Below are 13,038 nucleotides of genomic sequence, written 5' to 3' on the forward strand. Positions count from 1 at the left end.
TCCCATTTCCTTGTTGTTCCTAGCTTTGAGGGTCACTTTTGTTGCTGTGGCCCCACATCACTCCAACCTTTGCTTCCGTGGTCACCTTCCCTTCTTTGACTCTGACTCTCCTGCCTCTTAAGGACCTTTGTGTCTACACCTAGCTTGTGTAGACCTGAGAAGCCTTATTGTGTAGGACTGTGTTCAGTTGAAAGTAACCAACAATAGTAAGTGAAATGTCCTATAGAGTGAGACTGATGTCTCTCTCCTATAGAGTCTGGTGGCATGAAGGTGAGCTCAACAACTCAACAGCTCAATAGCATCATGACTGTGAGGAACCCAGGTTCCCTCCACGTTGTTGCTCTGTGACTCTCGTGGCTCCTAACTCATGATCCAAGATGGCTGCTTTCGTTCCATCACCGTGTCCATGGTCTGACAGCAAGAAGTAGGAGGTATGGGAAAGATTCCCTGGAGTCAAGGACAGTTCCTGAGAATGGATCATAGCACTTCTGTTTATATCTCATTCACCAAAATGTAATCATGGAGCAACAGGAGAAGCTGGATATTGGGGGTGGTGGGCAACAGCTACCTCTGCCACAGAGAGCATCTTACACATCTGTTTGGCAACACCCAAGCTGGAGCATTCCTTTTAGAGAGCCTTGCAGCAAATCATTACAAAAACATTGGTGCCTTATATCCAGACTGTGCATGGCCAATAACACTTGGTCTGAACAATTAGGACTAGGATGGCAGAACTGGTTTCATCCACAGCTCATGGCATGAACTGAGCATTTTATGCCTGACACTCTCATGAGGACCCTGCTCCCAGTAGATGAGTGCAGACTTGGAAGGTCTCCGGCTTTGGAGACCCATTCTCCTTCCCTCCAGCAGACCCCAGATGTGAGTCTGGCCTACCCCAACTTGGATCTTGCACAACCTGGAGGATCTTATCTGAAACTCTGTCTCTTCAGTCAGGAGAGGCAGCATCTAGTGCTCATCTAGGGGCAGACAGCTGCCAGGGGAACAGCCCCGAGGGGCCTGATTCCTCTCTGAAGTCAGCTTTTTCTACCTTCTTGTCAAGTGAGCAAAACGTCACAGCCCCTCCTAAGTCAAAGTTCTGTCCTGTGCATCTAGATTGGATGCTAATGAACAATTGGTCCTCCATGTTGATCAGTTTCAGACACCACAGGAGGGTGAACCTGGTGCCCCTGGGGAGCTGTACATGGTGGGGTTCTGACAGCCTCCAGCAAATGCATCGCACCACCAGGGGGAGCCATGGAGTTGGTGTCCATCCTCCTGGGGACAAGGGTAGGAATCCCATAGAGGAGGGGAGAGGCAGGAGCCCTCGATCAGCTTCCAGAAAAGTAGAGTGTGGTACAGGACAGTAATAATAACATTAGAGTAGCAGTAACTTTACTAATAAAAACATTGATAAGAATACCTACGTCCGGTAGCTATTATTCCTCCTTAGTGAGGTTGTGAATCTCCAGATAGGCCCGTTTCTGGTGACAGGGTCAGAGCCAGGCGTCAGGAGGCATTTGGTGGTGAGAGGATGGGCTGGGGCAGGTGCTGTGAGCCCTGTAGCCCAGGGTGGGCAGCAGAGGGATGGAATGGCTGGATACAGAGTGGTAAGGGGCATCGCCTGGACTGCACTGCAGAAGGAAAATTGCCTGATTTCTGTGTGCCTCAGTGGCCTCGCCTGCAAAGTAGGCATCATGGCTCCTACTTTTATGAACTTTTTATTTTTAACAGAGAAAAAGCTTTATTTAGAAAATTAGAGGGAAGATAGGGAAGGACTCCCTTTTAGGTCACTGGAGGGGGTGATATCTGGTACAGGAGTTCAGACAGGCAAAGATGGGAGGCCGGCTTCCAAGGATCAGCTGGTGGTGGGGTCCGGTTGATCATTACCTCAGTTCTGGTCTCTGGTCTCAGTTCTGGAATCCTCATGGCTGAGGGATCGCTCCATTTCCAGAAGAGAACGGGCTCTGTCTGGTGGTCTCAGCCGTGTGTGGGCTCCACCTTTCCTGGAATCCAGATGATCACAGACTTAGGACAACAGCTGGAGGCTTCAGGTGTAGCTGAATGTCCCTATAAACCTCTGATCTCGGTGTCCTTAGTCTCGAAGGGGGATGAGAGCCTATGACTTCAGGACTGATCAACCCGTCCAGCCAGCTCTTTTGCAGACCCTCCCTAGGGATCAAAACAGCCCTACTCAGAGCTGAGGGTGGATTTGACTCCATATTTACAGGAACAAAGAACACAAAATGAAGGTCAGGCTTGGCTTTGCCTTTGGCCCTCTGCACCTGGAGCCTCCACAGAGGCAGCCGTCCGGAGTCCAAGCCGGAGGGAGGTGATGGAAGTCAGCGAACCCCACCCTGCCCCACAGCCCGGGAGGGGCCCCAGAGTCTTCCCAGGAAATCACCTGGGTAGGAAGGAGCATCTCCTCCGGGCGTGCTGGGGCGCAGTCGAGGTCGGCTGGTCAGGCTCCAGACCCTTTGCTGGAGGAGTGGGTGACACGCTTTCATTCATTCCTTCAACACAGTTCACGAAGCACCTACTGTGTGCCTGGCGTTGTTCCAGACGCCCAGCTCCCTCTGTGATCAGAGTGTGCGAAACAGCTCTCTTCAAGATGTTACACTGCTGTAGAGGACACGACAGTGGGTGACTGGTGAGTCGGAGATGAAGGCTGGGATCTTTAAGGAGCCTAACTGGACAGAGGCCACAGAGGAGCACCGTGCCACTCTCCCTGGTCTCACTGAACCCACTTCCTGTCCGCCTTACCAGTACTCGGCTGTGCATTCGCTTACCTGCACCTCCACCATTCCGTTCCATGCCAGGACCTCTGTGGACATCAAACCTCTCAGCCTCATCGCAATCATCCTGTGTCTGATTCCAGCTCTGCAGACAGGGACAAGAAACCTCTTCCCTTGAGAGTTTGTGGGTGGTAAAGGCAGCGGCACGGTAAACGCCCCTCTGGCGCTGGTGTGGAGTGTGAGCTCCGTGCTTTCTGGATTCCCCTCCTGGCCGTTTCCTGAGGTTGGATGCAGGGCTCTGGGTCACAGCATAGCCGGTGCCTCTCTCCTGCTCAGTGCTGTTCTGTGGCCCCAGCCTGGCATCCTGAGCCCTGCCAGCCTCTCCAGATTCTATTCTGGTCACCTCATCGCTGTGCACAACCTACCCCATTTTCCCTGCTTCTGGGGCTCCCATCTCCTGGGCTCAGCCCATCTGACTCATGCACCTGCTCTAGGACTGACCCTGCCTCTCCTCTGCCAGAAACCCATGCATGGTTTTAGATCCTATGCATCACTGGCAAATCACCCTGGCATGCGAGCCCCTTTCTGATCTCACCTCTGTCTCTTGGTTCCTTTGCATCTGTCGATACGTTGTCCCCTCCAGACATCCTGAGCCTTTAATTCCCTTAATCCACTTGGGATGATACATCAGCACCCTCTGAAACTCCAGTATATTCTTTGGGGTTATCCAGATAAACAGAACAAATGGGATACAGAGACATATGTAGGAGACTTGTTACGAGGAACTCATTCACACAATGGGAAACTGAGAAGTCCCACAAACTGCTGTCTACAAGCTGGAGGCCAGAGAGCCGCTGGTGAAATCTCCAACCCAGACCCCAAGGCCTAAGGACCAGGAAGACCGATGGTGAAAGTCCCAGTTCGAGTCTGGAGGGCTCAAGGATGAAGACATCTGATGTCAGAGCAGGAGAAGAGTGACTCATATCACTCAGAGACAGCAAATCTGCTCTTCTGTATCTTTTTAGTCTACTAAGGCCCTGGACGGATTGGGTAGCTCCTACCCTTCTTGACTCCTCTTGACTGAGTCTGCCCATTCAACCACCGATCTTGTCCAGAAACATCCTCACAGACATACCCGGAAGTAATGCTTTGTCATGGTCCGGGAACCTCAGCCCAGGTGTGTTGACATAAAATTACCCATCACCCCCAGGCTGCCACTTCTTCCTGGCGCCAGCCCTTTCCTGGCTGTCAATGCCCAGCTCGAGAGTAACATTTGCACCCTGAGGACAGAGTGAGGCAGTGACACCTCATCTCCTTGTGGAGGACAGAGCGATGCATGGCAGCTTCTATGACTGGTGAGGCCCCTGTACCTCCTTCACCGAGGGCACCTCCTCACTGCTGTCACTGGGAAACAGACAGGAAAGCCCTCCAAGTGCTAATCTTTCATAAAGCCACTAATCCCACTCCTGAGGGCTCCACTTCATGGCCTGATCTCCTCCCAAAGGCCCCAGCTCTTAACAGCATGGCCTTGGGGTCAGGGAATCCGTGTAAGACTTTGGGGAGTACCAAACATGCAGGTCATTGCAGGCATCACACGCAGAGGTGTGACCCTCCTCGGGTGGCAGGGTGACTGCGGGAGAGGGCCGGAATGAATGCAGGAGGAATGAGCACCTCCAGTGGTGGGCACAAGAGGCCCGCTCACCTCTTATGGCCCCAGGGTCACACACACTGGCTGGCTGTAGGGTCAGCGGCAGCTCTTCTGACCTGGCCATTGTGGACCCATGGAGCTGGAGGACTCTTTCATGGGGGGTTGTCCTGGGCCTTGTGGGGTGCTCAGCTGTAACCTGCCCTCTGCCCACATTGGGCTGTATGCAGGTAAAATCAGTCCAGTCACCGAGAAATGTCCATGAGAGGCGAAAGTGCACCCAATTGAGAAACAGAGTTCACGACGACACTGCGACTTCCTCATGCTGGTCCAGTTAGGCCACTTCCCGGAGCAACCAAAGGCCACTTGCAGCCCCTTAGCCTGGGCAGAAGCACCATGAGAGCCTGGTGCCACCATCTCTCGTGCCTTGGAGTACCTCAGAGGTCCCCGTCAGGCCCTGTGAAGACAGGGCGGGCATCCTTGAGGCCCCAAAGGCCCGTTGGACAAGATATAAGTTTCTGTCCGGACCCAGGTACGGAAGGGAAGTGCCCGAGATGGCAGCAGGATGTGGTGTCTGCTCCTCCTCTGCCCTCTCTGAGCGGCCTCCGGGCACTGGTCACAGGGCTTCTGTCCAGCTGCAAAGAGGAACGACTCTGACCACGTGATCATCGGAGTTCCTGTTCCCTGCAGAATTGAGGTCTCCTGCTCCGCTCAGCGTCCCAGGGTCCCACGGGGCTTCCCACGCCTCTCCGCCCTCTTGTGCTCACTCACAGGCACCCAGGAGCCGCTGCATGAGACATGCTGCCGCCTCTGCTGCTGCCCCTGCTGTGGGCAGGTGAGTGGGTGCAGGGAGAGGGCCGGGGGTCTGGGCTGCGCTGAGTCTTGTTTCCCCACAGGGTCTCTGGCTCAGTATCCGAGATACAGGCTGCGCATGCCAAAGTCAGTGTTGGTGCCAGAGGGTCTGTGCGTCCTCGTGCCCTGCCAGTTCCACTACTACTTTGGCCTCAAGTCTGGCTCTGTGTCCGGCTCCTGGTTCCGGGAGGGCTCTGAATCTCTCCGGGACTTGCCAGTGGCCACAAACAACCCACAACAGCAAGTGCGGGAGGAGACTCGGGGCCGGTTCAGCCTCCTCTGGGACCCACAGACCAGGAACTGCTCCCTGCACATCAGGGATGCACGGAGAGGCGACAGCGGTTCATACTTCTTTTACATGCACCCAGAAAGCTCCAGGAGGAATTTCTATTGGAACCAGGTCACTGTGTACGTCGCAGGTGAGACCCTAGCTCCAGTTCGGCCACTGCAGAAGGTAACGGTGGCCACAGGGTAGGGCTGAGGTGGAGTCCCGTCCTGGGAGAGGTTCGGGGTCGAGCGCTGAGAGCCGAGGGAGGAGCTGGGTCAGAGCTGGAGCTTCCCTCAGGGCTGCACTCCGGGGCCTCGCTGATGATCCTGGGATCCCCTCTGCTCACCAGCCCTGAATCACACACCGGACGTCTTCATGCCGGGGACTCTGGAGTCCGGCCGCCCCAGCAACCTGACCTGCTCTGTGCCCTGGGCCTGTGAGCAGGGGACGCCCCCCATTTTCTCCTGGGCGGGCGCCTCTGTATCCCACCTGGACCCCGCTGTCACCAGCTCCCCCGTGCTCACCCTCAGCCCCCGGCCCCAGGACCATGGCACAGCTCTCACCTGTCAGGTGATGCTCCCTGGAGCCGGTGTGACTGTGGAGAGGACTGTGCGGCTCAACGTCACCGGTGAGAACGGGGCCCGGCTGCCTATGCCCCAAGGGTGTGAGGGACAGCAGGGCCAGGCCTGGGACTCACGGTGGCCGGGTGCTAGGTGCCTGGTTGAGTTGGGGGCACCAGTGCTGTCCTTCTGTGTGTCTGTGATCTCTGGGTTGATGCTGGGGAGTGCTGTCAAGTGACAAGGGACAACCCCTGTCTTCCTGCCCCAGATTCTGCCAGGAGCCCCACAGCTGGTGTCTCCCTGGGAGCCGGCTCAGGTAGGGAAGGGCGTCCTTGGGCTGGAGGGGAGGCCAGCACCAGGTCTCTGCTCGCCTTGGACACCACCTGGTGACTGAGGTCCCTGGTTGAGGAACCTTGGTCCCTCCCCATACACAGCTCCTCCACCACCGTGAGTTCCTGTTCTGCTCCTCACCCTCTCCTGTCCCTGGGCCACCCACTGCCTGCATAAGGCAGATCCTCGCTCAGGCAGCACCCGCAGCCTTGCTCTCGCCCATTTTGGGCATCCAGCTCTACCCTCCTCTTTTGCTTCCCCTCGGAGCTCTGTTCTAAGTACTCGTTGAAGGAAATACAGGCACACAGGGCCGTACACTCAGAACACACACGAAGACCCCACCGTCAGTCCCCAGAAACTCTCCCCACAAGTGACCAGTGTCCACACGGGCTGTGCTGAGCCTTGCTCTGTCCACCTGAGACCCAGAGGGCACAGGTGTTGGGAGCACAGGGGATCCTGTCTCTGTTCCCGTGATCCCACTGCACGCACGGAGCTGATTCTGCGGGCGTCTTCGGTCGGCGCACAGTCATGACCAAACACTCTGCACTCTGCCCACAAAATAGTTTTGCATCTGCTTCCACAAATGTGTCTGGAGGTGGGCGGGAAATTCCTGAAAACAATCTGGCTCGTCATAGTTCTTTCTCTTTCTGGTTTTTCCCAAAGGGCGGACCATTTACATTTCCCACAGTGAGGGCTGAGGCTGTGTTTTCATCCACTGAGTGCACCAACGCCTCTCTGTTAGATTGGTTTTTGGGTTTTGGTGCCGAGGACTGGACCTGGGGCTGAGCATGAAGGTTCCCTCCCAGCCTCACTTCCCACCCTCAGAGGGAGCCTTTGGATCTATGCCAGCGTTGAGTAACACTTGCTGTCCTCACTACAAGTTTACAAGTTCATATCCATATGCTTTTGAGATAGCATTCACTAGCATTAAATTCAGCACTGCTTTCACATACGCAACAACCTGAGCATTCCCAAAGATGTGTGACGCTCGCAACTATGAAATTCAGGACTTTTCATCAGCTGCAGACAAAGCTCCTGCATGCACAAAGCAGCGGCTCCACCTTCTTCACCCCTGAGGAACACCAGCCCCCGTGTCTCAGTGGCGTTGCCTACACCGGACATAGCACAGAAGCGGAATCATCCACACTGCAGCCTTATGTGTCTGGCTGCTTCGTGTAACACTGTGCTTGTTAAGGTTCGCCCATGTACTGGGGGTTTGTAGCTCATTCCTTTTCAGACTCAGTGACACCCCATTGCATGCATAGACCTCGTTTTGCTCATCCATTTATCAGGTGACGAACCCTAGGCTTGTTTGTACTTTTGGACTGTTGTCGATGATGCTCCTAGGAACATGGGGGTAAACGTTTTGTCTGAGCAGATTGTTTCATTTCCCCTGGGCACATAACTACCAGCAGAATTAGGAAGAGTCCTGCAGTACAGAGTGTAAGGTTTTGAGGAAATGCGGAATTGTCCTGCAGTACAGAGTGTAAGGTTTTGAGGAAATGCGGAATTGTCCTGCAGTGTTGGCCTCACGCTGTGTTCCCACCAACCATGTTCAAGAGGTGTAGCATTGCATTCAAAAGCTCCCCACATTCTTCCCAACACAACTGCTCACCTTTTCACCAAAACAGTGCCCTGCCAGTGGGTATGAGGGGTCATCTCCTTGCCATTTTGCTTAGCAGTAAGCTAAAAACTAAGGATGATGGCAATCTCTTCATGCAGTTATGGGCCATTTGTAGATCTTCAGAGACATATTTTTCGAGTTCTCTGTGCATGTACTATTGGGTCATAGAGGTGCCTTGCAGTTTGGTCTGTGGGGTCCTCTCTGCTTGCTGGAGAGCAGACCTTTATCACATCACACTGCAGGGCACTTTCTCCACTTCTTCAAATACTTGCAGATATCTCCTCCAGTTCCACAGAGTCGCCTTTTCACTGTCTTCATATCATCTATTAATAAACAAAGGTTGACCTTTTTTTATAAAAGGAAAATTACGTTTTCTCTGTGCAACTGCAGAAGAGTTGGAGCGTGTGGTGCAGAGGCCCAGACTGATGTGGCCTCTTCCTCAGAGATGAAGGGAGGTGTGCAGGGTCCATATCCAAGTTCTACGTGACAGGAGGGACTGGGGTTCTGTTTTGGCTGAAGAATCCAGCCTCACCCACTTTCCCGCAGGGAAACCAGGCCCCGTGGCCGAGGTGGTGCTGGTGACCATTGTAGAGGTGGCTGTCAAGGTCCTGCTCCTCGGGCTCTGCCTCATCTTCCTCAGGTGAGCGCTGCCCAGGGGTGGAGAGGAGGCGTGGGGGGGCAGCCTGACCCCACTGAACCCCAGGCTCCCACGGCTGGGACCCTCAAAGGGACCAGGAAATCTGGGGTCAGTGGCTGCATGGGTGGTGAGAACTCGACAGGGAACAAGTCTCTCTCCAGTTCTGCCCCAGCGTGGAGGCTGATCCATCACGGAGCTCTAGGAATTGGCCCTCCCTCTCCCTCCCCCTCTCTCCCTCCCTCCCCCCCCTCCCTCTCCCTCTCTCTCCCTCTCCCTCTCCCTCTCTCTCCCTCTCTCCCCCCTCTCCCTCTCCCTCTCTCCCCCCCTCTCCCTCTCCCTCTCTCTCCCTCTCTCCCTCTCCCTCTCTCCCTCTCTCTTCCTCTCTCCCTCTCCCTCTCCCTCTCTCTCTCCCTCTCTCTCTCCCTCTCCCTCTCTCTCCCTCTCTCTCTCTCCCCCTCTCCCTCTCTCTCTCTCTCCCTCCCTCTCTCATTCTCTCTCTCTCTATTGGTCTTTCTCTGTCTCTCTCTCTGTCTCTCTCTCTGTCTCTCTCTCTCTCTCCCTCTCCCTCTCTCCCTCTTTATTGGTCTCTCTCTGTCTCTCTCTGTCTCTCTCTCTGTCTGTCTCTCTCTCTCTCTCTCTCTGTCTCTCTCTCTCTCCCTCTCCCTCTCCCTCTCTCCCTCTTTATTGGTCTCTCTCTGTCTCTCTCTCTCTCTGTCTGTCTCTCTCCTCTTTCTTAGTCAGCCCCCTAGCCCCTCGATAGGGCACAGGCCAGATGACCTTTGTCCTCTGTACCCAGAATGGCCACCCTGAAAAGCTCTGTTCCCTTCACTCAGATTGAGCTACCATAGGATGAAGGTGGCAAGGCCGAAAGTGGACTTGGATGCTGTCATGAGTTAGTCTCTCTGGTGAGTGACATGGCCTCTTTGCACCCCAAATCCCTTTAGCCACCTCCAGCGTGATGACCCAGTACCCCAACTCAGCATGCACAAGCGCCCATTCTTTACCGTCCCGAGCCCAGTTTCACTGCTGGGGTCCAGTGATGCTCATGGCTCCTTATGGAAAGCAGAATGAGGCCGTGATTCTCCTCTGTGACCTCCCTTCACCTCACTCACCCCACTAATCCCTAACTGATCTTTCTTTCCTCCTAAGCCTGACCCAGCCCACGTCCCTTTCTCCACCCTGACCATGGTCGTCCCTGGTCACTGAGTCCACCTCACTGCTGCCTCATCTCTCCCAGCACCAGCCTACGGGATGTGATTGCAGACACAGTCATCGTCCACTTCCTGCGCAGTCTGAACAGCCTTGTGTCCCCTCCGCGGACAGAGACAGTGACAAAAGCTATGTCCGGGCTGGAGGCCTCGCATGAGCTGTGCCCTGCTGGACTCTCCTTAGGGCCTCCTCTCTCTGCTCCATGAAGCTCTCACCACAGCCACCAGCCAGGCCCTCCTGGCCCGGAGACTGCACGTGCACTTCCTGCTCCTGAAACGCCCTCCCCCATTCCTTCCCATCCAAGTACTGATCACACTCCAGGCTCCAGTTACAGTGTTGCTCAAGTGTGTGTGCATGCATGTGTGGGTGTGTTAGTTCTTCAGCATCCTCTAGGTTCGGTCTACAATGTGTGCATTTACTTCTTGAATGATCCATGGAGGGATGACATTCCCCCATTGTTTATAGACTACTTTGGTAACTAACACCGAGTTCCTACCATGTGCCAGGGTATTTGTGGGTACCAGAGGTGCCTCAATGGACAGCATCTTAGTCTCTGTCATCAAGAAGCCATTGGTCTAGAGAAAAGAGGAACGGGAATAAAAAGAAATAAATAGGATGACATAGACATAGGATGGTGTTTGGCACCCGGAGAAAAAGCGTGCAGACACAGAATCTGGTGGTACGGGGGTCAGTCCCTGTGTCTGGCGTGGTGAGAGGTGATGCTTGGGCTCACTGGAAGGAGGGGAGGAAGCAGGATCTGAGTCATTCCAGGAAGTCATATTGGAAGAGGAAAAGGAGGACACGTGGCGTATTGTTCAGAGGCTGACGCCAGTCTGGAATCAAAAGAAGCCGGTGTTTTAGGGCAGAGGAAGGCAGAAGGACAGGGAGCAGCAACGAGGCAGGTGCAGAGAGTGGGCGCCCTGCAGGGGGAGGCAGAACCCACAGCCTTTTCAGAGACAGGGCCATGACCGGAATTTCACTTTACTAGAATTGCCCAGGCTGTCCTCTTGAGGACAAGCCAGAGCAGATTCTGGCAGCAGCTGAGAGAAGGGTGTCTTAGTCAGCTTTCTGTCACTGTGACAAAACACCAGAGGTAAGTAAGGTATAAAGCTGGACAGTGAACCTTGGCCCTTAGTCTCAGTGGGTCCAGTCCACCATCATTTGGCCCCCTTACCTTTGGGCCTGTGGTACCTGTGGCTTCACGGCCCTGGCGCTTCCTGGGGAGGCCTGCTCACCCCAAGAGGGAGCCAGAGTCCCAGTGTAGCCTGCAAGAGGACGCTCCCACTGACCTAACTAACACCCTCCCAGTAGCTGCTACGGCCTAAAGGTTCTACCACCTCCCAGTTGGACCCCACACTGGGGACCAGGTCTTCAACACGTGGGCCTTTGGGAACATTTCTGACCCAAACCACAGAAAATGGGAAGGTCCCATGGAACTTCCTAGAGGAGCAGACAGCCAGAGGAGCCAGTGAGGTGGTGTGGGGGAGCCGGAGTGAGTCGGGTGATGTGGAGGGCCAGCTGACAGGGTGCCCTTTTTATTTTATTGGTACATACTGCGGTGTGAAGTGATTACAGAGCTTTGGATGAATCAGGACAGATCTATCACATCTCCATCAGCTCCGACCCCCTTTCTCACCTCCCCCTTGCACAGGTCCCTCATTTCCTTCTCCAAGGAGTCTACTCCCTCATTTCCTATCATGTTCCCTTTACTTTGGTCTTTAGATTATTTGTAAGAATGGTTTTTCATATAAGACAAAGAAAGTGCTATTAAACCTTCCGTGTCTGATTTATTTCACTTAACAATGTGGTCTCAAGGTGCGTCTCTTTTCTGAAAAATGACTCAAACTTTGCCTTTATGGCTGAGCAATTCTCCATTGTGTGTGTACACTGCATTTTCTTTATACAGTCAACTGTCAGTAGGCATCTAGGCTGTTTCCACAGTTCAGCTGTGGTGAATTGTGCTGCTATAGACATGAATATGCCTGTGTCTTTGTGATATGATGACTGCAACACCTTCGGGGAGATACCCAGGAGAGAGATATCTGGGTGAACTGAAATGTCCATATTTACTTTTTTGAGTAATCTCTACAGTAATTTTTAGAGTGGTTGTACTAGTTCATGTTCCCACTGACAAGGTAGAAGGGTTCCTTTTCCTTCGCATCTTTGCCAGTATTTATTCTCTTATTGAGTCCTTGATGAGAGCCATTTTTAAGGAGTAGGATGGAATCTCAGCGCTGTTTTGATTTACATTTCCTAATGGCCAAAGATGCTGAGCTTTGTTCCATGTATTTATCAGCCACTTGTACCTCTTCTTTTGAGTTGTGTGTGGCTCATGTTTAGACGTCCCCACAACGTGTTGTGCAGTCACATTTTGGGCTTTTTCTGGAATTGATTCGTGATGCAAAGCTAGGTCTAAGGGCCGTAGGATTAAGGGTGTGACTGCTACTTGCCCTAAATAGTCTGCTTGAGATAAAAGGGGCACAAGGTCTGGTATTTTCTGCAATGCTGATGTGGTGGTTGTGAGTTTCTTTAGATTCTCTTTTCGTGGAAGGTTTTTATTTCTCCATCACTTTAGAAGTATAATGTTCCAGGACATAGCAATTGGGGTCTGCAATTCATTTCCTTCAGGGCTTAGAATGCTTCACTCCAACCTCTCCTGGCCTTTGGTAGAGAAACTGGCTGTAATTGTGATGGGTTTGCATCCACACATTACTTCAATTTTTGTACAATGGTTTTTAGTATTTTCTTCGTTCTGAATTTCTGGGATTTTGACTATGGTGTGTTGTGGGAAGGTTCTTTGTGGTTATGTCTATGTAGGGGCACAGAGGGAGAGCTCAGCAGCATGTTTGTGTGTGTGTGTGTGTGTGTGTGTGTGTGTGTGTGCATGTATGCTGTGTCACTGATTATGATCCAGTCACCCATGCACGGAGTCATCTAGTTGATTTTGCACCTTGCCTATTGCGAATACGACGGATATGGGAGTGCTGGTTTGTCTCTCAGATACTGATTTCCTTTTCTTGAACATCCATATACCCACAAATGATTTGGTGGAGCATATTGACAGAAGGCCACTAAAAGACATAGGGGAAATAATATAACTCTCAACCTGTTAGATGTCTGATATGCCAAGTTTGTGTTTCCCAAAATCAAAGAATGAATTCTAGGCAACAATGGAGGTTAA

The 13,038-nt window shown here is 53.1% G+C and overlaps 1 protein-coding gene and 1 long non-coding RNA gene across 3 annotated transcripts; one reads left to right on the plus strand and one right to left on the minus strand.

The window, feature by feature from the left end:
- Window positions 1-1,654: 1,654 nt before the first annotated feature.
- Window positions 1,655-2,934, minus strand: LOC147821281 (uncharacterized). Its single transcript, XR_015447314.1, has 3 exons — window positions 2,787-2,934; window positions 2,402-2,619; window positions 1,655-2,003 (listed from the first exon to the last, which is right to left on the minus strand). It is a non-coding gene; the product is annotated as an uncharacterized LOC147821281 (long non-coding RNA).
- Window positions 2,935-5,082: 2,148 nt separating this feature from the next.
- On the plus strand, window positions 5,083-11,643 carry LOC101712837 (sialic acid-binding Ig-like lectin 13). 2 transcript variants are annotated; one of them, XM_021245921.2, is made up of 7 exons: window positions 5,083-5,212; window positions 5,274-5,648; window positions 5,847-6,125; window positions 6,326-6,373; window positions 8,558-8,651; window positions 9,482-9,553; window positions 9,798-11,643. In XM_021245921.2, exons 1-6 carry the CDS (start codon window positions 5,176-5,178, stop codon window positions 9,543-9,545), a joined length of 897 nt encoding a protein of 298 aa, XP_021101580.1. In that variant the 5' UTR covers window positions 5,083-5,175; the 3' UTR covers window positions 9,546-9,553; window positions 9,798-11,643. The 2 variants fall into 2 exon arrangements, with proteins under 2 accessions (XP_021101580.1, XP_087057066.1); XM_087200940.1 differs by having other exon boundaries at window positions 9,886-11,643.
- Window positions 11,644-13,038: the final 1,395 nt, after the last annotated feature.

The sequence above is a fragment of the Heterocephalus glaber genome, unplaced genomic scaffold, assembly GCF_053883595.1.
Source record: "Heterocephalus glaber isolate CG9 unplaced genomic scaffold, H.glaber_assembly_v1.0 deba00001745, whole genome shotgun sequence".
NCBI lineage: Eukaryota > Metazoa > Chordata > Mammalia > Rodentia > Bathyergidae > Heterocephalus > Heterocephalus glaber.